Source organism: Fringilla coelebs (genome assembly GCF_963513975.1).
Source record: "Fringilla coelebs genome assembly, chromosome: 32".
Taxonomy (NCBI): Eukaryota; Metazoa; Chordata; class Aves; order Passeriformes; family Fringillidae; genus Fringilla; species Fringilla coelebs.
In genome coordinates this window covers 1,766,779-1,787,039 of record NC_140058.1, presented here as the reverse complement: position 1 = coordinate 1,787,039, position 20,261 = coordinate 1,766,779, and the positions used below count along the sequence as shown (strand labels likewise).

Genomic DNA, 20,261 nt, shown 5'->3' with positions numbered 1-20,261 from the left:
GCGAGGCGAAGAACAGCGACGAGCGGGGACCCAGCGCTGGCCCCGGGCACGGCCTCGGCGGAACACGGGACCCTCAGGAGGGGCGGGGGACAGGGCATGGAGCCCGCGGGGACAGGGACCCCATCAGGGCTGGGGATCCCACGGGGACAGGGACCCCTCTGTGAGGGGCAGGGACCCTATAGAGCCCACGGGGACAGGGACCCCATCAGGGCTGGGGATCACACGGGGACTGGGACCCCTCTGTGAGGGGCATGGATCACACAGGGACCCCATCAGGGCTGGGGATCACACAGGGACAGGGACCCCATAGAGCCCACGGGGACAGGGACCCCTCTGTGAGGGGCACGGACCTCACGGGAACAGGGCCAGGGACATCCCTGCCCCATCGCTGGAATGGCTCACAGGGACAGGGACCCCATCAGGGCTGGGGATCACACGGGGACAGGGACCCCTCTGTGAGGGGCACAGACCCCACGGGAACAGGGCCAGGGACATCCCTGTCCCATCGCTGGAATGGCTCACACAGGGACAGGGACCCCCATCAGGGCTGCGCACCCTGTCAGGGCCACACACCACCGGGTGTGCCCTTTGTCAGCCCTGCCAGTCCCGTTAATTAAGAATTACCCTCTAATTAACGTGGTGACGCGTGTGTCCCCCCTCCCTGCACTGCTGGGGGGCCGTTGCATCCCCTCGCTCTTTTTTCTCCATTTTCACTCTAAAGGCGGAGGTGAAGGCGGTACCTGTCGGGCTCCTCGCCGGGGGGCTCGTCCCCACCCGGTTCCGCCGGGAAGGGGCTCTCGCCCGCCTCCGCCTCCGGTTCGGGACCCTCAGGCTCCTCCCGCGACATCCCGGGCCCGGGGGGCTGCAGGGGAAGGAGCCCCGAGCTGGGGCCGGGCCCCGGGGGTGGGTGGGGGGCACTAAGCCGGGCTCGGGCTGGGGTCCCGGGGTGGGTTCGGGGCACCAAGGCCGGCCCGGAGCTCGGGCTGGGGTCCCGGGGTGGGTTCGGGGCACTAAGCCCGGCCCGGAGCTCGGGCCGGTGCCGGTTCGGGGCCGTACCTGGGACCCTCGGCCGCCCCTCGCCACACAGCCCTCACGGGGCTCTGCTGGGCGGGCACCGCCGCCGCCCAATCAGCGCCCGCCATTCACACCTCGGAGGTGCTGATTGGAGCCCTAAGGGAGCCCAGGGGATGATTGGCACCGGCGTGGGCCAATCGCCGGGCACGAAAAGGCAGTGGCGGGAAGGGCCCGGGGGTCCCGGGCGGCTCTCGGGGGTCCCGGGCGGCTCTCGGGGGTCCCGGGCGGCTCTCGGGGGTCCCGGGCGGCTCTCGGGGGTCCCGGGCGGCTCTCGGCTTCCCCAGCGCCGTGTGAAGCCAGGAGGCGACAATAAACACTCCCTAAACACCGCCCCACGCAGTTCCCTTCCCCAGCACACACAGGCACTGCAGAACACCCGGCTTTATTTGGGGCCGGGACCCCTCCCCAAAATGAGGGGAGCCCCGGGAGGGGGGGGTCACACGTCCAGGCGGCACATGGGGCTGTCGTAGACCATCTGCAGGTTGACGCGGTGCCCCACGAGCTCCCGGATGTTGTTGATGCCGTATTTGATCATGGTGGGTCTGGGGGAGGCGGGGGTCAGTGGGTGGGGGGCTGGGATGGGCCCACAGCGGGGTCCCCCCGAGGAGACCCCCACTCACCTCTCCAGCGAGAGCCCCCAGGCGATGACGGAGACGTTCTCGGGGAGCCCCATGGGCAGCAGCAGCTCGGGGCGGAAGACCCCCGAGTTCCCCACCTCCACCCACTTCTTCAGCCCTGGGGGGGCGAGGGGGCAAGTGAGGACCCCACAGACCCCCTCCCCATATTGGGGACCGTTCCCTCAAGGTCCTCCCCACACCCCCAGCCCTAAGAGGAGCCCCCCAAGACCCCCCTCACCCTCGTGGTAGCTGAACACCTCCATGCTGGGCTCGGTGTAGGGGTTGTAGGCGGGTTTGAAACGCAGCTGGGAGATCCCTGCGGGCACACGGGGGTCAGGGGGGCACGCAGGGGTCTGGGGTCCCCCCCGGAGCCCCCCGTGTACCCAGCTTGGTGAAGAACTGCCGCAGGATGCCCATGAGGTGGCCCAGGGTGAGCCCCCGGTCGGCCACCAGCCCCTCCACCTGGTGGAACTCGGCCAGGTGCGTGGCGTCCAGGCTCTCGTTGCGGAACACGCGGTCGATGGAGAAATATTTCACGGGGCTGAACTTCTCCTGGGGGGAGAGCAGAGGGACCAGGGGGTCAGGTGGGACCCCCAGGCTGCCCCACAACTGCTCTGATTCCCCTCAGATTGCTGCGGCTTTCCTGAGCCTCCCTGGACAGATCTGAGCCTCCTACGCTGCTCTGAGCACCCCAAATCCCACTGACACCCCAAATCTCACCCATCTCCCCCCAAAATCCCTCTGTTCCCCCTCATGGCTGTACCCCCCAGACCCTCCCACAGCCCCCAGACCCTCCCACAGCCCCCAGACCTGCCGTGCCAGCCGGAACAGGGCGCGGGCACTGGCTGACGTGGTGTGCGTCCTCAGCAGGTTCTTCTTTGCTTCCTCCGTCTTCCACTCATACCTGTACCTGGGGGGGGGGCCACAAAGGAGGTTCAGGGGGTGGGGGACAGATGTGGGACCCCCCTGAATCGCCCCCCGGGTCGGGGTCTCACCCCTGTGAGCCGTAGCCTCCCTGCGAGTGCACCTTCTTCACCTTGGAGCAGTAGCCAGGGGGCAACTGGGGGGCTTCAGCAGGGTCTGGGGGGGCAAAAAGGTGAGGGGGGGGCTTTGAGGGGCCTTTGTGGGGGTTCAGGGGGCTCTGGGGGGCTTGTCAGACAGATTTGGGTGATCAGAGGAGCGTGGGGTGGGCACAGGGGCTCGGGGCGCTCTGGGGATGTTCAGAGGGATTTGGGGGCTCAGAGGGGTGTGGGGCGGGCACAGGGGCTGGGGGCGCTCTGGGGGGGTTCAGAGGGGTCCTGGGGGGGGTCAGCAGGTCCCTGTGCCCCCCCAGCACCCACCCAGCAGGAAGAAGGTGTCGTGCTGGTCGCGCGCCGGGTGCTGCTGCGGCTGGAAGAGCGCGTCGAAGTTCCAGAAGGAGCTCTCCACGAAGTTATCCGTGGGCATCTCCGTGAACCTGGGGGGCACACAGGCTCACACCGGGCGGGTGGGCTGCGAGCCCCCTCCCCAGAGCCCCCCCCTCGCTCACCCCATCTCCAGGAAGATCTGGCGCAGCTCCGAGCGCACCTTGAGCAGCGGGTGCAGGTGCCCGCAGGCCGGGGGCAGCCCCAGCGAGGAGAAGTTGTAGGGTTTGAAGGGCAGCTGGCGCCAGGAGCCCCTGCAGGACGGGCTGGGGGTCAGGGCAGGGCCCGGGCAGGGGTCCTGGGGGGTCTGGGGGGGCACCTACGTGGCGATCATCTCCGGGGTGAGCTCGGTCTGCGGGCGCGCCACGGCCGTGCTGAAGGCGCTGCCCTTGCGGATCCAGAAGGACTTGAGGGTCCTGGGGGGGCAGGGGGGGCGTTGGGGGGCAGCCAGACTGCCCAGCCCCTCGCTGGCTGCTTTAATTAGCGCTGATTTCATTAATGACCACCCTCATTTTGTTTATGTAGTGTTTCACTACGTGGGTTTTACACAGAGCCTTTAATTGGGCTGTTAAATTGTTAAAATCTGCATTTTGCTGAGATTAACCTTCAGTAAACGAAACCAAAAGGGTTTGAAAACGGGGCAGAAAGGCCTCAGATTTATGTCCCATCAGGGGCAGAAAAACCAGCAGGTACTCAGAAAAACAAAAACCTGGGAAATTGAGTATTCCCAGCCCGATAAAAAAATTAAAAAAGGACTGAAGAGGAAACCTGGATCAAGGTGAAACCTGATGAAGCACCCCCACAGCCCCAATTACGGATCAGAGCTGCCCAGTTTGGCAGCACCAAGGGCTGATTTGCCCTGCCCCACTCACACTTCCAGCAGCAGCTTCCTCCTCTTGAGCTCGGCGCGCTCCCGCTCGGGCAGGGCCCCCCCGGCCCTCACCTGCCCCAGGTGCTCCTGCACCGTGTCCTGCACCGAGGGCACCTGGGGGGGCACCGGGGGCTGGGCACAGCCCAGCCGGGACCCCCGGGGGCAGCAGAGCCCTCCCCAAGCACTGCTGATTGCCAGGGACCCCCGTCTGTCCCCCCCAGGGGCCACCATGGTTCATGGAGACCCCCACCATCCACCCCCAGCCTTCCAGGGACCCCCACCATCCACCCCCACCCTCCCAGGGACCCCCACCCATCCCCCCCCACCTGCTCCAGCCTCCCAGGGACCCCCACCCATCCACCCCCAGCCTCCCAGAGACCCCCACCCATCCATCCCCAGCCTTCCAGGGACCCCCACCCATCCATCCCCAGCCTCCCAGGGACCCCCACCATCCACCCCCAGCCTCCCAGAGACCCCCACCATCCATCCCCACCCTCCCAGGGACCCCCACCCATCCATCCCCAGCCTTCCAGGGACCCCCACCCATCCACCCCCACCCTCCCAGGGACCCCCACCACCCATCCCCACCCTCCCAGGGACCCCCACCATCCACCCCCAGCCTTCCAGACACCCCCACCATCCACCCCCACCCTCCCAGAGACCCCCACCCATCCACCCCCACCTGCTCCTGCCTTCCAGAGACCCCCGGCCTTCCCCCCCGGGACACTACCGGTAACCAGAGACCCCCAGACACCTCCTCAGGGCACTCCCTGTACCCAGTGACCCCCAACCATTCCCCCTTGGGCCGCTCCCGCGTCCCGGGGACCCCCGTGGCCCCTCCCGGGACCCCCGCCCGTCCCCCCGGGCACTCACGGCGCGGAGCACGCGGGGGCCGCCGGCCGCTCCCTTATCGAGGCGCACCCACTTGTTGGCCATGGCCTTGCTGAAGCCCAAGGAGCCCCCGGGCAGCTTCTGCGGGGACGCAGCGGCCGTCAGGGGCGCGGCGGCGGCGGCCGGTGCCGCCCCCCGGTGCCGCCGGTACCCACCATGGCCTCGGCCTGCGGCAGCCCCTCCTCGGGAAGGCTCCGGAACAGCCGCACCTCGGGGCTGCCGTCCCGCAGCACCTCCTCGCCCTCGGGGCTCAGCTCCCACCGCGTGGCCGTCCGCGCCTCCGCCTCGATCACCTGCACCGGGCACCGGCATCAGCGCGGCCGGCGGCGCCCGGGGCTGCCCCGCGCCCCGGCCGCGCTGCCCGCACCTCGCCCAGCGCCTGGAGGCTTTTCACGGCGCCCACGAGCGTCTGGTGGTCGACGCCGAGCTGGGCGGCGGCCTCGAGGCTGCAGAGCCCGGCGGGGCCCGCGGCCTGGCCCAGCCGCTCCAGGAGCCGCTCCGCCACGCTCGGCGCCATGGCCGGAAGGGAGCGCGGAGCCGCCGGAAGTGAGGCCGGGGACCGGAAGTGCAGCACCGGGAGGATGGGCGTGGTGCGTTCGCCATCTTGGGTGTGGCGCAAGCCCCGTGCCGGGCGTGCTGGGCGCCATGTTGGGTGTGGCGGGGGGCTCACGGGTGGCTGCGGGAGGCGCAGTGACGTCACGGAGCTGCGCAATGACGTCATGCCCAGCGGGCTGATTCGGCCCAAAGCTTCCTTAGAGCAGCCCCCGGCCTGGGTTCACCTTCCTTGCGTTCACAAGCTGCCGTGACATCGCTTAATCAAAGACATCACCCCCGCGCCACAGCGCTGTATGAAGGCAGAGGCGAGCAGGACACTGCCCTACGCCGCGTGTCCGTCGCTCCCTCGCCATATTCCTAATTTCCCCTCATAGTTCTCCTCCCCCCCCCAGCCGGGCCTGTCCCTTTAAGAGCGCGCGCCTCACGTGACCCCGGAGCGAGGCGGGGGGCGGGGGGGCGTCTCCCTCCTAACGCGTGGTCGCTCCTCATTGGCCGCCGCGCTCGGCCAATGGGAAGCGGCCATCTGGGACGCCAACGTTCGGGGGCGCCGTCGCCGGCGGCGGGCGGGCGCTCGACCAATGGGAGAGGGCCGCGCGCGGTCTCGGGCCAATGGCAGCACGGCGGAGGCAGGGCGAGGGGCGGTGGGAGTATAAAAGGCGGCGGCACCTCCTCCCCCCTCCGCAGTGCCGGGCGGCGCCGGGCCGGGACGGACGGAGCGATTGTGGCCTGACCCCCCCCGCCATGAGCCCCCTCAGCGTCCTCGCCCCCGTACTGCTCGGAGCTTTCCTGGCGGCCGCCGGCCCCACCCAGTTCTTCCGCGAGGAGTTCGGGGATGGAGGTGAGGGAGGGGCCGGGGCGGGGGTCCCTGAGGGCGGGGCCTGAGGGGGGGGCTCCTGAGGTGAAGGGGATGGGGGGGCGGTGCCTGAGGGGGCTGGGGGAGTCTGAGGGGGAGGCAGGAGGATGGGAGAACCCTCTGGTGTTTTGTGAGGGGAGAGAAAGGAGGAACCTTCCCGTATTTTCTGAGGGGAGAGTGGGGGGATTTTCCTGTGATCTGTGAGGGGAGAGAATAGGAGGATCCCCTGTGACTTATGAGGGGAAAAAGGGGGGGCCCGGTTGTCTTTTCTGAGGAGAGAGAATTGAGTGACCCACCGCCCCTTCCCCCGCCGTGATCCGTGAAGGAAGAATGGAGTTATCCTCCTATATTCTTTAAAAAAGGATGGGGGGATTTCTCTGTTCTGTGAGGGGAGAATGGAGGGATCCTCCTGTGATCTGTGAGGGGAAAAAAGGAGGGGATCCTTCTGTGCTCTGTGAAGGGAGAATGGAGGGATCCTCCTGTGATCTGTGAGGGAAAAAAAGGAGGGGATCCTTCTGTGCTCTGTGAGGGGAGAATGGAGGGATCCTCCTGTGATCTGTGAGGGAAAAAAAGGAGGGGATCCTTCTGTGCTCTGTGAGGGGAGAGAATGGGGGAGCCCCGTGTGCTCTTTGGGGTGACAGGGGACACAGGAGCCACTCCTCAGCTGTGGGGACAGGGAGGATGGGGGTACTCAGGAGTCCCCCTGGGCCAGGAAGGGTCAGTCCTGGGCAAGCAGAGCAGGTGGACAAGCAGCAGGAAAAGGACTGTGAGCAGCACAACACCCACATGGAGAGGAACTTTGCTTTCCTCTGCAACCCTAAAACCGCACAGCAGAGACCTGCCCTGAGCTCCTGGGGGGGCAGGAGGGGTTTGGGGGCGCAGGGAGCCGGGCCTGCAGGAGCCCGGCGCGCTGACCCTGCCCCTCACAGACGCCTGGACCCGCCGGTGGGTGGAATCCAAGCACAAACCCGACTACGGGCGCTTCGTCCTCACCGCCGGCAAGTTCTACGGCGACGCCGAGAAGGACAAAGGTGAGCCGGGGTCCCGGCAGGCGGGGAGGAGCTCCGGGCCGGGGCCTTCCCGCCCTTCCCCAGCACGCCCCACGTCCCGCAGGGATCCAGACGAGCCAGGACGCCCGGTTCTACGCCCTGTCGTCGCGCTTCGAGCCCTTCAGCAACCGCGACAAGACGCTGGTGGTGCAGTTCACCGTCAAGCACGAGCAGAACATCGACTGCGGCGGCGGCTACGTCAAGCTCTTCCCGGCCAGCCTGAGCCAGGAGGACATGCACGGCGACTCCGAGTACAACATCATGTTTGGTGGGTGTCCCCCCTGCCCCCCAGACCCCTCGGGGGGGCTCAGCCCTTCCCTGACCCCCCCCAGACCCCTCAGGGTGGGCTCAGCCCTTCCCTGACCCCCCCCCAGACCCCTCGGGGTGGGCTCAGCCCTTCCCTGACCCCCCCCCCAGCCCCCTCGGGGTGGGCTCAGCCCCTCCGTGTTCCCTCCCAGCCCCTCGGGGTGGGCTCAGCACCTCCCTGATTCCCCCATGTACCCCCTTGGGGTGGGGTCTCAGCCCCCCTGTGTCCCCCCAGCCCCCTCAGGGTGGTCTCAGCCCCTCCCTGACCCCCCCAGCCCCCTCAGGGTGGTCTCAGCCCCTCCATGTTCCCTCCCAGCCCCCTCAGGGTGGGCTCAGCCCTTCCCTGACCCCCCCCCAGACCCCTCAGGGTGGTCTCAGCCCCTCCCTGACCCCCAGTGTCCCCCCCAGGCCCCGACATCTGCGGCCCTGGCACCAAGAAGGTGCACGTGATCTTCAACTACAAAGGCAAGAACGTGTTGATCAACAAGGACATCCGCTGCAAGGTGGGTCTGGGGGGGTTTGGGGGTGCTGCTGCCCCCCGTGGGGGGGTGTCCAGCCCTGCTGAGCCCCCCGTGCCCCCAGGATGACGAGTTCACCCACCTGTACACGCTGGTGCTGCGGCCCGACAACACCTACGAGGTGAAGATCGACAACGCCCGCGTGGAGTCGGGGAGCCTGGAGGAGGACTGGGATTTCCTGCCCCCCAAAAAGATCAAAGACCCCGAGGCCAAGAAACCCGAGGACTGGGACGAGCGGGCCAAGATCGACGACCCCGAGGACACCAAGCCCGAGGTGGGGTCTGGGGGGGCTTTGGGGTACAGCCCTGATGGGATTTGGGGTGCTGGGGGCGAGCTCTGAGGGGTTTTAGGGAGGGCCTGGGGGTAACTTGTAACAAAGTCCAGGCAGGATTAAAGGGAGAATGGAGGGACTGGGAGGGACTGGGGAGTTGAGGGGGGTCTGTGACACCGTCCTGGGGGGCTGTAGCAGGTTGTGGGGGCCACAGCAGCCCCCTGAGCCCCCCGACCCCCGGCAGGACTGGGACAAACCCGAGCACATCCCGGACCCCGACGCCAAGAAACCGGAGGACTGGGACGAGGAGATGGACGGGGAGTGGGAGCCGCCCGTCATCCAGAACCCCGAGTACAAGGTGAGGGCTGGGGGCTTGGGGGGGGGCTGGGGAAGGGGCTGAGCCCCCCCTGAGCCCCCCTGTGCCCCCCAGGGCGAGTGGAGGCCGCAGCAGATCGACAACCCCGACTACAAGGGCAAGTGGGTGCACCCCGAGATCGACAACCCCGAGTACAGCCCCGACCCGCTGCTCTACTCGTACGACAGCTTCGGCGTCATCGGCCTCGACCTCTGGCAGGTGAGGGGGGCCCGGGGGCAGGTGAGGGGGGCCCGGGGGGCTGCGGCACCCCCTGACCCGCCCGCGCCCGCAGGTGAAGTCGGGCACCATCTTTGACAACTTCCTGATCACGGACGACGAGAAACTGGCGGAGGAGATCGGGAACGAGACCTGGGGGGCCACCAAGGTGAGGGGGGGGACACCTGGGGGGCACCGAGGTGAGGGGGGCACACCTGGGGGGCACCGAGGTGAGGGGACACCTGGGGGGCCACCAAGGTGAGGGGACACCTGGGGGGCCACCAAGGTGAGGGGACACCTGGGGGGGCACACCTGGGGGGCCACCGAGGTGAGGGGGACACCTGGGGGGCCACCGAGGTGAGGGGGACACCTGGGGGGACACCGAGGTGAGGGAGGGGCACACCAAGGGGAGGGGGGCACACCGAGGTGGGGGGGACGAGCCCCCCGGACCCCCCGGTGACCTCCGTGCCCCCTCGTGCAGGACGCAGAGAGGAAGATGAAGGAGCAGCAGGACGAGGAGCAGCGGAAGAAGCAGGAGGAGGAGGAGAAGCAGCAGAAGGAGGAGGAAGGGGACGATGATGGCGACGGGGACGAGGAGGAGGAGGATGAGGAGGAGGCCGAGGCCGAGGAGGCGGAGGCGGCCCCGCGGGACGAGCTGTGAGGGCCCCGCGGCGGGCCCCTTCTGTCTCTGTGAGACCTGGACTCTTTTCTATGGGCGCCGCCGCCCGCGGGGCCCGGGGAAGCCGCGACCGCGCCGGGACCGAACCGGCACGGCCGGGACCGAACCGGCACCGGGCGCCCCGCGGGGCGAGGACTCAGGACCAGCGCCGGGGGTGGGGAGGGTGTGGACGGGGGAGGGGGGAGCACCGGCGGTGTCGCACGGGACTGTACGGGGGTGTCGCGATCCGGTTTCTATTAAATTAACGATCGTCCCGGCGCCGCCGCTCGTTGCTCGTTCTTGGCCCGCGCCATGTTGCGGCCGCCGCCATTTTGTGCCGCCGCGCGCGTCACGTGACCGCGCCAAGGCCGCGCCGTTAACCCCTCGTCCAAATCACGTGACGGGGCGGGGCAAAACCCCCGCGCGGGCTTTCCCGCCGTCACGTGATGCGGGAGCGCGCCCCGCCCCCTCCCCGCGCGCCGTTCCGGTGTCACGTGATGATGAACGGGAGGGGGGAGGCGGGAGAGAGGCGCGCGGGCGGGCGCCGTGACGCACTTCCGGCGCCGCGGCGGAAGCGGCGGGGCCGCCTAAGATGGCGGCGGCGTGAGTTGCATGTTGTGGGGCCGCCGGGAGGAGCCGCCGCCGCCCCGTCCCCGTCCCGCCATGGCGGTGACCGTGACGCTGAAGACGCTGCAGCAGCAAACCTTCAAGATCCGCATGGAGCCGCACGAGACGGTGAGGCCGCGGCGGGGCCCCCGCGGGGGGCGCGGGCGGGGCCGGGCCGGGGATGGGCCCGGTGCTCGCCCCCCCCCCCTCGCCCTCCGGCTGCGGCTGCCCGGGGAGGCTCCGGAGCCTCCCGGGGTCCGCAGGGACGGGATGGACCCCGCTGGGGGCGGGGCGGCGTCACCGCGTCCCGCTGACCCCCCCCTTGGGCGGGGGGCGGCACCGGGGGGGGCTCCGTGCGCCCCCTGCCCGGTTTGGGGCCGGTGGAGCGATGGATCTCACCGAGGGGGGCGGCTCCGTGTGCTCCCGTCCCCCCGCCTTGTGGGGGGGGTCCTTTCCTCCTTTCCGGGGAAACCGAGGGGGGGCTCCGTGTGCCCCCATCCCCATTTGGGGAGGGGGATCTGGCAGGGGGGGCTCCGTGCGCCCCCATCCCCATTTGGCAGTGTTACAGATTTATTTGGGAAGGTTCTTTGGGATCATTTGGCATTTTTGGTTACTTTTTGGCTGCCCTGCCCCGGCCGCGATTGGTGCCTTGGGGTTCATTTCTGGTGGTTCACGTGGGGAAGGTTTTTTGGGAACATTTGCCACTTTTGGGGACTTATTGAGGAAGATCTATAGGAATACTTAGAATTTGGGAAATTTAAGATTTCTTCCTCTACTCTGCGGCTCGTTTGTGGGCGTTTATTGGGGGAGATTCTTGGGCAACATTTTGGGGGATTTATTCAGGAAGATTCTTTAGGAACATTTGGGATTTGTGTCTCCCCTGCCCCGGGGGTGGTCTCGGGGTGGGATTTGTGTCTCCCCCACCCCAGGGGGGGCTCGTGGGGTCCTGGGGGGCCATGCCCTGGGGGTCTCGGGGTGGGATTTTTGCCTCCCCTGCCCCGGGTATCTCGGGGTGGGATTTGTCCCCCCCGCCCGGGGGTCGCGGGTGTCCCGGGGGTCCGGGCTGCCTGACGCCCCCTCCTGGGCAGGTGCGGGCGCTGAAGGAGAAGATCGAGGCCGAGAAGGGCAGCGAGGCCTTCCCGGTGGCGGGGCAGAAGCTGATCTACGCCGGCAAGATCCTGAGCGACGACGTGCCCATCCGCGAGTACCGCATCGACGAGAAGAACTTCGTGGTGGTCATGGTCACCAAGGTGGGCCGGGGGTCCTGGGGGGCCTGGGAGAGGGCTGGGGGCCCTGGGCGAGGGCTGGGGGGTCCGGGGGGCAGTTGGGGGGCCCTGGGCGAGGGCTGGGGGGTCCGGGGGGGAGCTGGGGGGCCCTGTGTAAAGTCTGGGGGGGTCTGGTGGGGAGTTGGGGGGCCCTGTGCAAATTTTGGGGGGTCTGGGGGAGAGTTGGGGGGCCCTGTGTAAAGTTTAAAGGGGTTTGGAGGGGAGTTGGGGGGCCCTGTGTAAAGTTTGGGGGATCTAGGGGAGCAGTTGGGGGGCCCTGTGTAAAGTTTGGGGGGTCTGGGGGGGAGTTGGGGGCCATGTGTAAAGTTTGGTGGGGAGTTGGGAGGTCCTGTGTAAAGTTGGGGGGCCCTGTGTGAAGTTTGGGGGGTCTGGAGGGGAGTTGAGGGGCCCTGTGTAGAGCCTGGGGGGGAGTTGGGGGGCCCTGTGTGAAGTTTGGGGGGTCTGGGAGCTCTCTGGGTAACCCTGAGGGGTCTCTGAGCCATTTTGAGGAATCCTGAGGGGTCCCTGTGTGGGGTTTGGGGGGCTTGAGAGGTCTGGGAGCCATTTGGGGGAGTCCTGGGGGTCTTGGGGAGGGTGTTGGAGGCTCCCAAGGCCCTCGGGGGGGCGTTTGGGGGTCTCGAGTGGCTCTGGGGGGATGCAGGGGTCCCCCAGAGCGGGGCTGGGGGTCCCAGGGGATCCCCAACCCCCCCGTGCCCCCTGCCCAGGCCAAGTCTGCGCTGGGCTCGGCCGCCCCCGAGGCCGGAGCCCCCTCGGAGCCCCCCGCAGCCCCCCCGGGGCCCCCCCCGGCCGCCGACGCCGCCCCTCCCCCCCCGGCCGCGCCCAGCGAGGAGCCCCCGGCCCAGGACCCCCCCCCTGCCCTCGCCCTGGCTGAGCCTGCAGCTGGGTAAGGGGCTGGGGGGCTTGGGGGGCTCGGGGGGGGTTTGGGGAGGGTCAGAGGAGGGTTTGGGGGGCTCAGGGGGGGTTTGGGGGGGTCAGAGGAGGGTTTGGGGGGCTCAGGGGGGGTTTGGGGGGCTCAGGGGGGATTTGGGGGGCTCAGGGGGGGTTTGGGGGACGGGTTTATCAGATATCGGGGGGGGCTGGGGGGCTGCAATTTCAGGGAGGGGGAATTGAGAGGTGGGGGGGTCATTTAATCAGATTTTGGGGGGCAGCTCAGTGATTTTGGGGGGTCTGGGGTAGATTTAGGGGATGGGAGTGAAAACTTGTGGGGGTCACTGCTTTGGATTTAATGGGGGGGGTATGGAGAGTTCTGGGGGCACTGCAGGGGCTGGGGGGGTCAGAGGGGGTTTGGAGGGGGGTCACGGGGGTGTGGGGGGGTCACGGGGGTTTGGGGGGGTCACGGGGGTCTGCAGCCCCCCTGCATTCCCTCCCCTGCCTTGGCAGCTCCGTTCCCCCCTCGGGCAGCTCCGGGCGCTCGGCCGACGCCGCCTCCACCCTCGGTGGGTCTGGGGGGGTTTGGGGGTCCTGGGGGGGGGTCTTGGGGGGCGTTGGGGGTTCCCAGGGCTGAACATGGAGCTGTAACGGGGGGTTGAGGTTTGGGGATGTTGCTTTGGGGCAAAAAGGGGCTGTTTGGTGTGTCCCTCTTCCTGAGCTTGGGGAAAGGGGGTTTGGGGCTGGGGGGTCCTGGGGGTCCCATCCCAATGGCTGGGGGGGTGCAGGGAGTGGGAATGGGGGGGGTTTGGGGCTGGGGGGGTCCTGGGGGTCCCATCCCAATTGCTGGGGGGGTGCAGGGAGGGGGAGCAGGGGGAATTTTGGGGCTGGGGGGTCTTGGGGGTCCCATCCCAGTGGCTGGGGGGGTGCAGGGAGTGGGAATGGGGGGGGGTTTGGGGCTGGGGGGGTCCTGGGGGTCCCATCCCAATGGCTGGGGGGGTGCAGGGCGTGGGAATGGGGGGGTTTCAGCTGGGGGCGGTTTCTGGGTCTGGGGTCCTCCCAGCTGACAGGGGGTCCACAGTGAGTGGGAACAGGGGGTGGTTTTGGGGTGGGGGTCCTGGGGTCCCTCCCGGCTCACGGGGGTCCCTCCCAGCTGACGGGGGTCCCTGGGCTGGGTTCCTGGGGTCCCTCCCGGCTCACGGGGGTCCCTCCCGGCTGACGGGGGTCCCGGGCCGGGCGGGGGTCCCGCAGTGACGGGCTCCGAGTACGAGACCATGCTCTCCGAGATCGTGTCCATGGGCTACGAGCGGGAGCGCGTGGTGGCGGCGCTCAGGGCCAGCTACAACAACCCCCACCGCGCCGTGGAGTACCTGCTGACGGTGAGGAGGGGTCCGGGGGGCGCGGCTGGGGGGGCCCGGGCGCGGCACTGACCCCCCCGGCCCCCCCAGGGCATCCCCGGCAGCCCCGAGCCCGAGCGCCCGCCTGTGCAGGAGTCCCGGCCCCCGGAGCAGCCCCCGCCCGAAGGTCAGTGGGCGTGGTGGGTGGGCGGGGCACGAGGGCGGGGCTGGGCAGCCACGCCCTGTGAGGCTCCACCCCCTTGGCGCTCAGAAATCACCTCGGTGATGGAGGTGTGGTCTGGTGAGCTGCGCTTGCTTTGGGGTGTGGTCTGTGTGAGCCACACCCATTTGGGGGCGTGGTCTGTGTGAGCCACACCCAGTGGGGGCGTGGTCTGCAATGGTGCAGGGAGTCCATGTGGCCTCACCCCATCCAGGTATAGTTACGGGGTGTGGTCTCCCCCACGCCCTGTTGTGGGTGTGGTTTGCCCACGCCCCATTGAGGGTGTGGTTTTCACATGCCCCATTGAGGGTGTGGCCTGACCTGGCCCCGCCCCCAGGTGAGAACCCGCTGGAGTTCCTGCGGGAGCAGCCGCAGTTCCAGAACATGCGCCAGGTGATCCAGCAGAACCCGGCCCTGCTCCCGGCGCTGCTGCAGCAGCTGGGCCAGGAGAACCCCCAGCTGCTCCAGGTAACCCCCAGAGCCCACCTGGGCTGAGCACACCTGGACTGGGTACACCTAGGCTGAGCACACCTGGGCTGGGTACACCTGGGCCGGGTACACCTGGGCTGAGCACACCTGGACTGGGTACACCTAGGCTGAGCACACCTGGGCTGGGTACACCTGGGCCGGGTACACCTGGGCTGAGCACACCTGGACTGGGTACACCTAGGCTGAGCACACCTGGGCTGAGCACGCCTGGGCTGAGCACACCTGGGCTGAGCACACCTGGGCTGAGCCCCCCTGGGCTGAGCACACCTGGGCTGGGTACACCTGGGCTGAGCTCACCTGTGCTGAGCCCACCTGTGCCCCTCCCCAGCAAATCAGCCAGCACCAGGAGCAGTTCATCCAGATGCTGAACGAGCCGCTGGGCGAGCTGGGCGAGCTGGAGGGCGAGGTGGGGGCCATGGGCGACGAAGCCCCCCAGATGAATTACATCCAGGTGACCCCGCAGGAGAAAGAAGCCATAGAGAGGGTGAGCGGGGCGGGGGGCTGGGCAGGGGGGGTGTGGGGGGGCTGGGGAGGGGGTTTGGGGCATGGGGAGGGGGGTTTTGGGGGGTTTTGGGCTCTGGGATCTGGGGAGGGGGCTTTGGGGTGAACGTGGGGGGAAATGTCGGTGTTTGAACCCAAAATCGGCGTTGGGGGCGGTGCCAGCAGCGGGGCCCAGAGTGGATGGGGGTGGTACCATAATTAGCATCCTGAGTTAATTAATATCGGGGGGAAATGCGGTCAGGGCTCAGAGTGAGCGGGGAATGGGGAGTGGGAAATGGGAAACGGGAAATGGGGAATGGGAAACAGGAAATGGGGAATGGGAAATGGGGAATGGGGAATGGGAAATGGGGAATGGGAAATGGGGAATGGGAAATGGGGAATGGGAAACGGGAAATGGGGAATGGGGAATGGGGAATGGGAAATGGGGAATGGGAAATGGGAAACGGGAAATGGGGAATGGGAAATGGGAAATGGGGAATGGGGAATGGGAAACAGGGAATGGGGAATGGGGAATGAGGAATGGGAAACAGGGAATGGGAAATGGGAAACGGGGAACGGGAAACGAGGAATGGGAAATGGGGAATGAGGAATGGGAAATGGGAAATGGGGAATGAGGAATGGGAAATGGGAAATGGGGAAATGGGAAACGGGGAATGGGAAATGGGGAATGGGGATATGAGGGGTCAGGGGGGTCAGGGGGTGCCACCAGCAGGGGCTGGGGGTACAGGGACCGTTCTGGGGGCGCGGGGGAGCTGTTTTGGGGGTACAGGAGCTGTTCTGGGGGTGCAGGGGCCATTCTGGGGCTGTTCTGGGGTCGTGGGGGCCGTTGTGGGGTCACAGGGACCGTTCTGGGGGCGCGGGAGAGCTGTTCTGGGGGTACAGGAGCTGTTCTGGGGGTGCAGGGGCCATTCTGGGGCTGTTCTGGGGTCCTGGGGGCCGTTCTGGGGGTGCAGGGGCCATTGTGGGGTCCTGGGGCCGTTGTGGGGTCCTGGGGCCGTTCTGGGGGTGCAGGGGCCGTTGTGGGGTCCCGGGGGCCGTTCTGGGGTCCCGGGGGCCGTTGTGGGGTGCGTGCCCAGCTGTAGCCTCCTCGTTCCCTCCCTCGTTCCCCCCGTCCCTCCGGTGCAGCTGAAGGCGCTGGGCTTCCCCGAGAGCCTGGTGATCCAGGCCTACTTCGCCTGCGAGAAGAACGAGAACCTGGCGGCCAACTTCCTGCTCAGCCAGAACTTCGACGACGACTGAGCTGAGGGACCCCCGGCCCCCCCCCGCCCTGGGGGGCTCCTCCTGCCGCGGGGGGGTCCCCAGGCCGCGTGGGGGAGGGGGGGGTTGGGATGCAGTCCAGCCGGGGGGGGGGGATGGGGACCCCCCGCCCTGCCCCCACCCCGGGAGCAGGGGAGCCCCTCCCCGCCCTGGGGGGGTCTCAGCCCCCGCTTTCTCCTGGCCCCCTCCCCAAAATCCGACCCCCCCTCCCTGTCAGGCCCCGGGGAAGGGAGGGTGGGGGGGGGCGGCGCCGCGGAACAACCGAAGCTGGCGGCAAAGAGATTAAATGCAGAGTTTTAAACCCATTTCGGGGTGTGCTCGCTCTGTCCGGGGGGGGCTCACGGGGGCGTCAGGAGGGCGCCCCGGAGGGTTTGGGGGGGGTCTCGTCGCCCTCGGGGGGGGTCCCGGGGAGCGGCCGCGCCGCCGCCGCCGCCTCGGCCGCCGCCAGGGCGCTCCGGGCCGCCTCCTCCCGCTCCTGCCGCCGCCGCCGCTTCTCCTCCCGCCGCCGCTGCCGCTCCAGGTCGTCCAGCAGCTCCTGGGCTCGGGCCGAGCCCCGGGCGGGGGTCCCGGGCCGCGGGAGCGCCCCCAGCCCCGCCTCGGCCAGCAGCCGCTGCCGCCGCGCCGCCTCCGCCCGCGCCCGCTCCCGCGCCGCCTCCCGGTCCCGGCGCCAGGCGGCCACGCGGGCCGGCATCGCCGCCAGGCTGCGGGCCACCAGCTCCGCCCTGCGACACCGGGACACCGGGACATGGGGACGGAGCGGGGGACACCGGGACATGGGGACACCGGGGACATGGGGACAGACCGGGGGACACCGGGACATGGGGACACCGGGGACATGGGGACGGACCGGGGGACACCGGGACACCGGGACATGGGGACGGACCGGGGGACACCGGGACACCGCGATCCCACCCCCAAACCCTCCCGATTCTCCCGGGACCGCCGGGCGAGCCTCGCCAGGTCCAACCGTCCCGGTGCTCCCGGTCTGCTCCCGTCCCATTCCCAGTGGCCCCAGTCCTGCCCATCCCTGTCCCCGCTCTCCCCCGTCCCATTCCCGGTCCTGTCCCGGTCCCATTCCCGGTGCTCCCAGCCCCACCTCTCCTTTCTCCGCCGCTCCTCCTCCCTCTCCCGCTGCTCCAGCACGGCCTCCACCTCCCGGAGCGGCGGGTCCCACTCGCGCTCCTCCGCCTCCAACTCCCGCAGCTGCTCCGGGCTGGGCCAGAGCCGCCACGCCGCCACCCCCGAGGCCTCCCCGAGCCGCCCGAACCGCCGCGCGGCCGCCCGCAGGTCCTGCGGGTCGGCGGGGGCCGGGCCCGGGCGGCGGCGCAGCGGGTCCGCCCGGTAGAGCCGCGCCGGGACCGGGACCGGCTCCGGGAGCCGCGACCGGGCCGGGCCCAGCGCCAGCAGCGCCCGCCGCAAGGGCGCCGCCATCTTGGGCGCGCGCCGGAAGTGACGTCAGAGCACCGAAGGCGCGGGGAGAATGGGGCGGGGCCTGGGTGAGGGGCGGGGATGTGGGTGGGGCCTGGGCGTGGTCATCGGCGCGGGGGCGGAGCCTTGGCGGGGGTCCCGGGGGTCTCAGGGGGGTCTCGGGGGGTCCTGGGGGGCTCAGGGGGTTCTCGGGGGGTCCCGGGGGGCTCTGGGGGGTCCCGGGGGGTCCTGGGGGGTCCCGGGGGGCTCAGAGGGGTCCCGGGGGGTCCCGGGGTCTTTCCGGGCCCGGCTGAGCCCGGGGCAGCTCAGGGGACGCCGGGGGGGACCCGGTGGGACCGGGGAGCGGCGGGGGCACATCCCGGGGGTCCCGGCAGGGTTTTGGGGGCCCCCCCCCGGGGTAACGCGGCTCCTCCGGGGGGCAGCGGCCGCCCCGGAACGGCTCCGGGGGCCCGGGGGGGGCGGGGGGCGCGGTGCCAGCGACCCCCGGCTCCTCCCCGTGAATGGGGGGGGCTGGGCTGGGGGCGGACCCCCCCGAACCCCCCGAACCCCCCCGAACCTTCTCAGCCGCCGCCAAGCCCGGGGCCGCTGCCAAGCGCCGTTAACCCCTCCGTGCCCGCCGCCCGCGCCCGGCCCCCCCAAATCACCGGGATCCCCCCCCCACCACCGGGACCCCCCCAGATCACCGGGAGGGGCCGCGGCGGCACCGGGAGGGCGCCGGGGTTACCGGGGGGGCTGCGGGCGGCGGGGCCGCTCCTGGCGGGGCCCCGGGCCCCCCCCGCCCGCCGCGGCGGGGCCCCGGACGGGGGGGAGCCCTAATGGCTTCCAGGCCTCGGCAGCCGCCGAAAATCTGCGCGGAGCGGAGCCAAAAACCCCCGAAATCGCCCCAAAAGCTTCCCTGGGCCTCCCCGGGGGGGGTCCGCTGGGCCGGCCCCCCGCCGCCCTCCGGGGGTCCCGATTTCCCCCTCCGCCGGTGGAACCGGGGCCCCCGGGCCGGGCCAGCGGGGGGGGCCCGTTTCGGGGCGGTTTTGCCCCATTTCGGGGCGGTTTTGCCCCGTTTCGGGGTTCCGCCGTTCCCGCGCTTGTCCGGTCCCGCCGCCCCCAGCCCCAATTTCCCCGCGCCCCGGGGCTGGCAGGTGACACGCTGCGGTGTCACGATGTGCCCGAAGCCTGTCGCGACATGCCGTCCCTCCCCCCCCTGCCCGCTCCATCTGCGGTGACAGCGACACAACTGGCACGGGGGTCCCCGAGCGGCTGTGGGGACACGGGGGGGACACCGGGGGGACACGGGGGACACCGGGGGTCACCGGGGACACGCGAGCGCCCGGGTCCCCGCCGCCACCCCGTCCTGCCCCCGGTGTCCCCTCCCGGTGCCTGGCGGGGCGCGGGTTGTGTCCCCCCGCGTCCCCCAGGGTGGCAGTGCCACCCCCAGGGCCGTGGGGAGGGGACACAGCCGCGGGGACACCCCCAGAGCCGCCCGGGTCCCCTCGCTGTCCCCGAGGCCGCGTCCCCTCGGCTCCGGCAGCGAAGGGGTGACAGCGGCGGTGGCGGCGGTGCCAGCGCTGGCACCGGGTGGTGACAGATGGCGGAGGGACGCGGCCGCAGCCGGAATGACAGATGAGGCTCCGCCGCCACCGCCGCTGCCATCGCCGCTGTCACTGTCACTGTCACTGTCACTGTCAGTGCCATCGCCGTGTCGGTGCCAGTGTCACCCGCACTGCCACGGCATTGTCACTGCCACCACCGTGTCACTGCCACCACCGTGTCACTGTCACCGTCCGTGTCACCCGCACTGCCATGGCATTGTCACTGCCACCACCGTGTCACTGTCACCGCCGGTGTCACCCGCACTGCCACGGCATTGTCACTGCCACCACCGTGTCACTGCCACCACCGTGTCAGTGCCACCACCGTGTCACTGCCACCGCCGTGTCACTGCCACCGCCGGTGTCACCCGCACTGCCATGGCATTGTCACTGCCACCACCGTGTCACTGCCACCACCGTGTCACTGCCACCACCGTGTCGGTGCCAGTGTCACCCGCACTGCCGTGGCCCTGGCATTGTCGCTGCCACCACCGTGTCACCAGCACCGCCATGGCATTGTCATTGTCGCTGCCATGTCACTGCCACCACCGTGTCACCGCCAGTGTCACCCGCACCGCCGTGGCCCCGGCACTGTCGCCACCCCACTGCACTGTCCCTGCCCCGGTCCGTGTCACTGTCACGACACCGGCGCTGGCACCGGCCCCGTCACTGTCGCCAGCGGTGCCATCGTCCCGCCGTGGCCACCGCGCGGTGTCACCTCCGGCAGCGCCACCGCCGCTGTCACTGTCACCTGCGGGGCCCTGCGAGGTCACAGCGACGCTGCGGAGAGGTGGCGGCCGCCCGGTGTCCCCCCCGTGTCCCCCCATGTCCCCGCGTGTCCCCCCCGTGTCCCCCCCGTGTCCCCCGTGTCCCCCCCATGTCCCCTCGTGTCCCCCCCGTGTCCCCCCCGTGTCCCCTCGTGTCCCCCCCGTGTCCCCCCGTGTCCCCTCGTGTCCCCCCGTGTCCCCTCGTGTCCCCCCCGTGTTCCCCCGTGTTCCCCCGTGTCCCCTCGTGTCCCCTCGTGTCCCCTCGTGTCCCCACCGTGTCCCC

At 69.8% G+C, this 20,261-nt stretch overlaps 4 protein-coding genes across 5 annotated transcripts; 2 read left to right on the top strand and 2 right to left on the bottom strand.

Annotated features, from left to right (window-relative positions):
• Nucleotides 1-1,455: 1,455 nt before the first annotated feature.
• FARSA (phenylalanyl-tRNA synthetase subunit alpha) lies at nucleotides 1,456-5,672 on the bottom strand. 2 transcript variants are annotated; one of them, XM_084223898.1, is made up of 13 exons: nucleotides 5,224-5,670; nucleotides 5,012-5,149; nucleotides 4,839-4,937; nucleotides 3,967-4,079; nucleotides 3,418-3,510; nucleotides 3,220-3,348; nucleotides 3,032-3,147; nucleotides 2,687-2,771; nucleotides 2,502-2,601; nucleotides 2,075-2,243; nucleotides 1,930-2,007; nucleotides 1,695-1,809; nucleotides 1,456-1,616 (listed from the first exon to the last, which is right to left on the bottom strand). In XM_084223898.1, exons 1-13 carry the CDS (start codon nucleotides 5,575-5,577, stop codon nucleotides 1,511-1,513), a joined length of 1,695 nt encoding a protein of 564 aa, XP_084080024.1. In that variant the 5' UTR covers nucleotides 5,578-5,670; the 3' UTR covers nucleotides 1,456-1,510. The 2 variants fall into 2 exon arrangements, 1 of the variants encoding a protein (XP_084080024.1); XR_014616857.1 differs by having other exon boundaries at nucleotides 1,594-1,616; nucleotides 2,154-2,243; nucleotides 5,224-5,672.
• A 432-nt stretch (nucleotides 5,673-6,104) lies between these two features.
• Nucleotides 6,105-9,807, top strand: CALR (calreticulin). Its single transcript, XM_084223926.1, has 9 exons — nucleotides 6,105-6,249; nucleotides 7,194-7,295; nucleotides 7,378-7,581; nucleotides 8,028-8,122; nucleotides 8,202-8,411; nucleotides 8,653-8,766; nucleotides 8,839-8,982; nucleotides 9,056-9,148; nucleotides 9,461-9,807. The coding sequence occupies exons 1-9, from the start codon at nucleotides 6,153-6,155 to the stop codon at nucleotides 9,638-9,640; spliced, it is 1,239 nt and encodes a 412-aa protein (XP_084080052.1). The 5' UTR covers nucleotides 6,105-6,152; the 3' UTR covers nucleotides 9,641-9,807.
• Nucleotides 9,808-10,205: 398 nt separating this feature from the next.
• RAD23A (RAD23 homolog A, nucleotide excision repair protein) lies at nucleotides 10,206-16,345 on the top strand. Its single transcript, XM_084223911.1, has 9 exons — nucleotides 10,206-10,372; nucleotides 11,332-11,493; nucleotides 12,234-12,412; nucleotides 12,910-12,965; nucleotides 13,648-13,775; nucleotides 13,845-13,920; nucleotides 14,291-14,421; nucleotides 14,771-14,926; nucleotides 16,069-16,345. Exons 1-9 carry the CDS (start codon nucleotides 10,250-10,252, stop codon nucleotides 16,180-16,182), a joined length of 1,125 nt encoding a protein of 374 aa, XP_084080037.1. The 5' UTR covers nucleotides 10,206-10,249; the 3' UTR covers nucleotides 16,183-16,345.
• Nucleotides 16,346-16,482: 137 nt separating this feature from the next.
• On the bottom strand, nucleotides 16,483-17,637 carry GADD45GIP1 (GADD45G interacting protein 1). Its single transcript, XM_084223912.1, has 2 exons — nucleotides 17,297-17,637; nucleotides 16,483-16,922 (listed from the first exon to the last, which is right to left on the bottom strand). The coding sequence occupies exons 1-2, from the start codon at nucleotides 17,629-17,631 to the stop codon at nucleotides 16,550-16,552; spliced, it is 708 nt and encodes a 235-aa protein (XP_084080038.1). The 5' UTR covers nucleotides 17,632-17,637; the 3' UTR covers nucleotides 16,483-16,549.
• Nucleotides 17,638-20,261: the final 2,624 nt, after the last annotated feature.

Coding starts and splice junctions, on each gene's coding strand:
- FARSA (XM_084223898.1), bottom strand. CDS start 5,577: ATGACGTCATTGCGCAGCTCCGTGACGTCACTGCGCCTCCCGCAGCCA. Junction 4,080..4,838: donor GCCCCCGCGTGCTCCGCGCC/GTGAGTGCCCGG, acceptor GTGCCCCCCCAG/GTGCCCTCGGTGCAGGACAC. Junction 1,617..1,694: donor TGGGGGCTCTCGCTGGAGAG/GTGAGTGGGGGT, acceptor CGCCTCCCCCAG/ACCCACCATGATCAAATACG.
- CALR (XM_084223926.1), top strand. CDS start 6,153: ATGAGCCCCCTCAGCGTCCTCGCCCCCGTACTGCTCGGAGCTTTCCTG. Junction 6,250..7,193: donor CGAGGAGTTCGGGGATGGAG/GTGAGGGAGGGG, acceptor TGCCCCTCACAG/ACGCCTGGACCCGCCGGTGG. Junction 8,983..9,055: donor TCGGCCTCGACCTCTGGCAG/GTGAGGGGGGCC, acceptor CCGCGCCCGCAG/GTGAAGTCGGGCACCATCTT.
- RAD23A (XM_084223911.1), top strand. CDS start 10,250: ATGTTGTGGGGCCGCCGGGAGGAGCCGCCGCCGCCCCGTCCCCGTCCC. Junction 13,776..13,844: donor CCGTGGAGTACCTGCTGACG/GTGAGGAGGGGT, acceptor CGGCCCCCCCAG/GGCATCCCCGGCAGCCCCGA. Junction 14,927..16,068: donor AGAAAGAAGCCATAGAGAGG/GTGAGCGGGGCG, acceptor CCTCCGGTGCAG/CTGAAGGCGCTGGGCTTCCC.
- GADD45GIP1 (XM_084223912.1), bottom strand. CDS start 17,631: ATGGCGGCGCCCTTGCGGCGGGCGCTGCTGGCGCTGGGCCCGGCCCGG. Junction 16,923..17,296: donor GAGCGGCGGAGAAAGGAGAG/GTGGGGCTGGGA, acceptor CCGGTGTCGCAG/GGCGGAGCTGGTGGCCCGCA.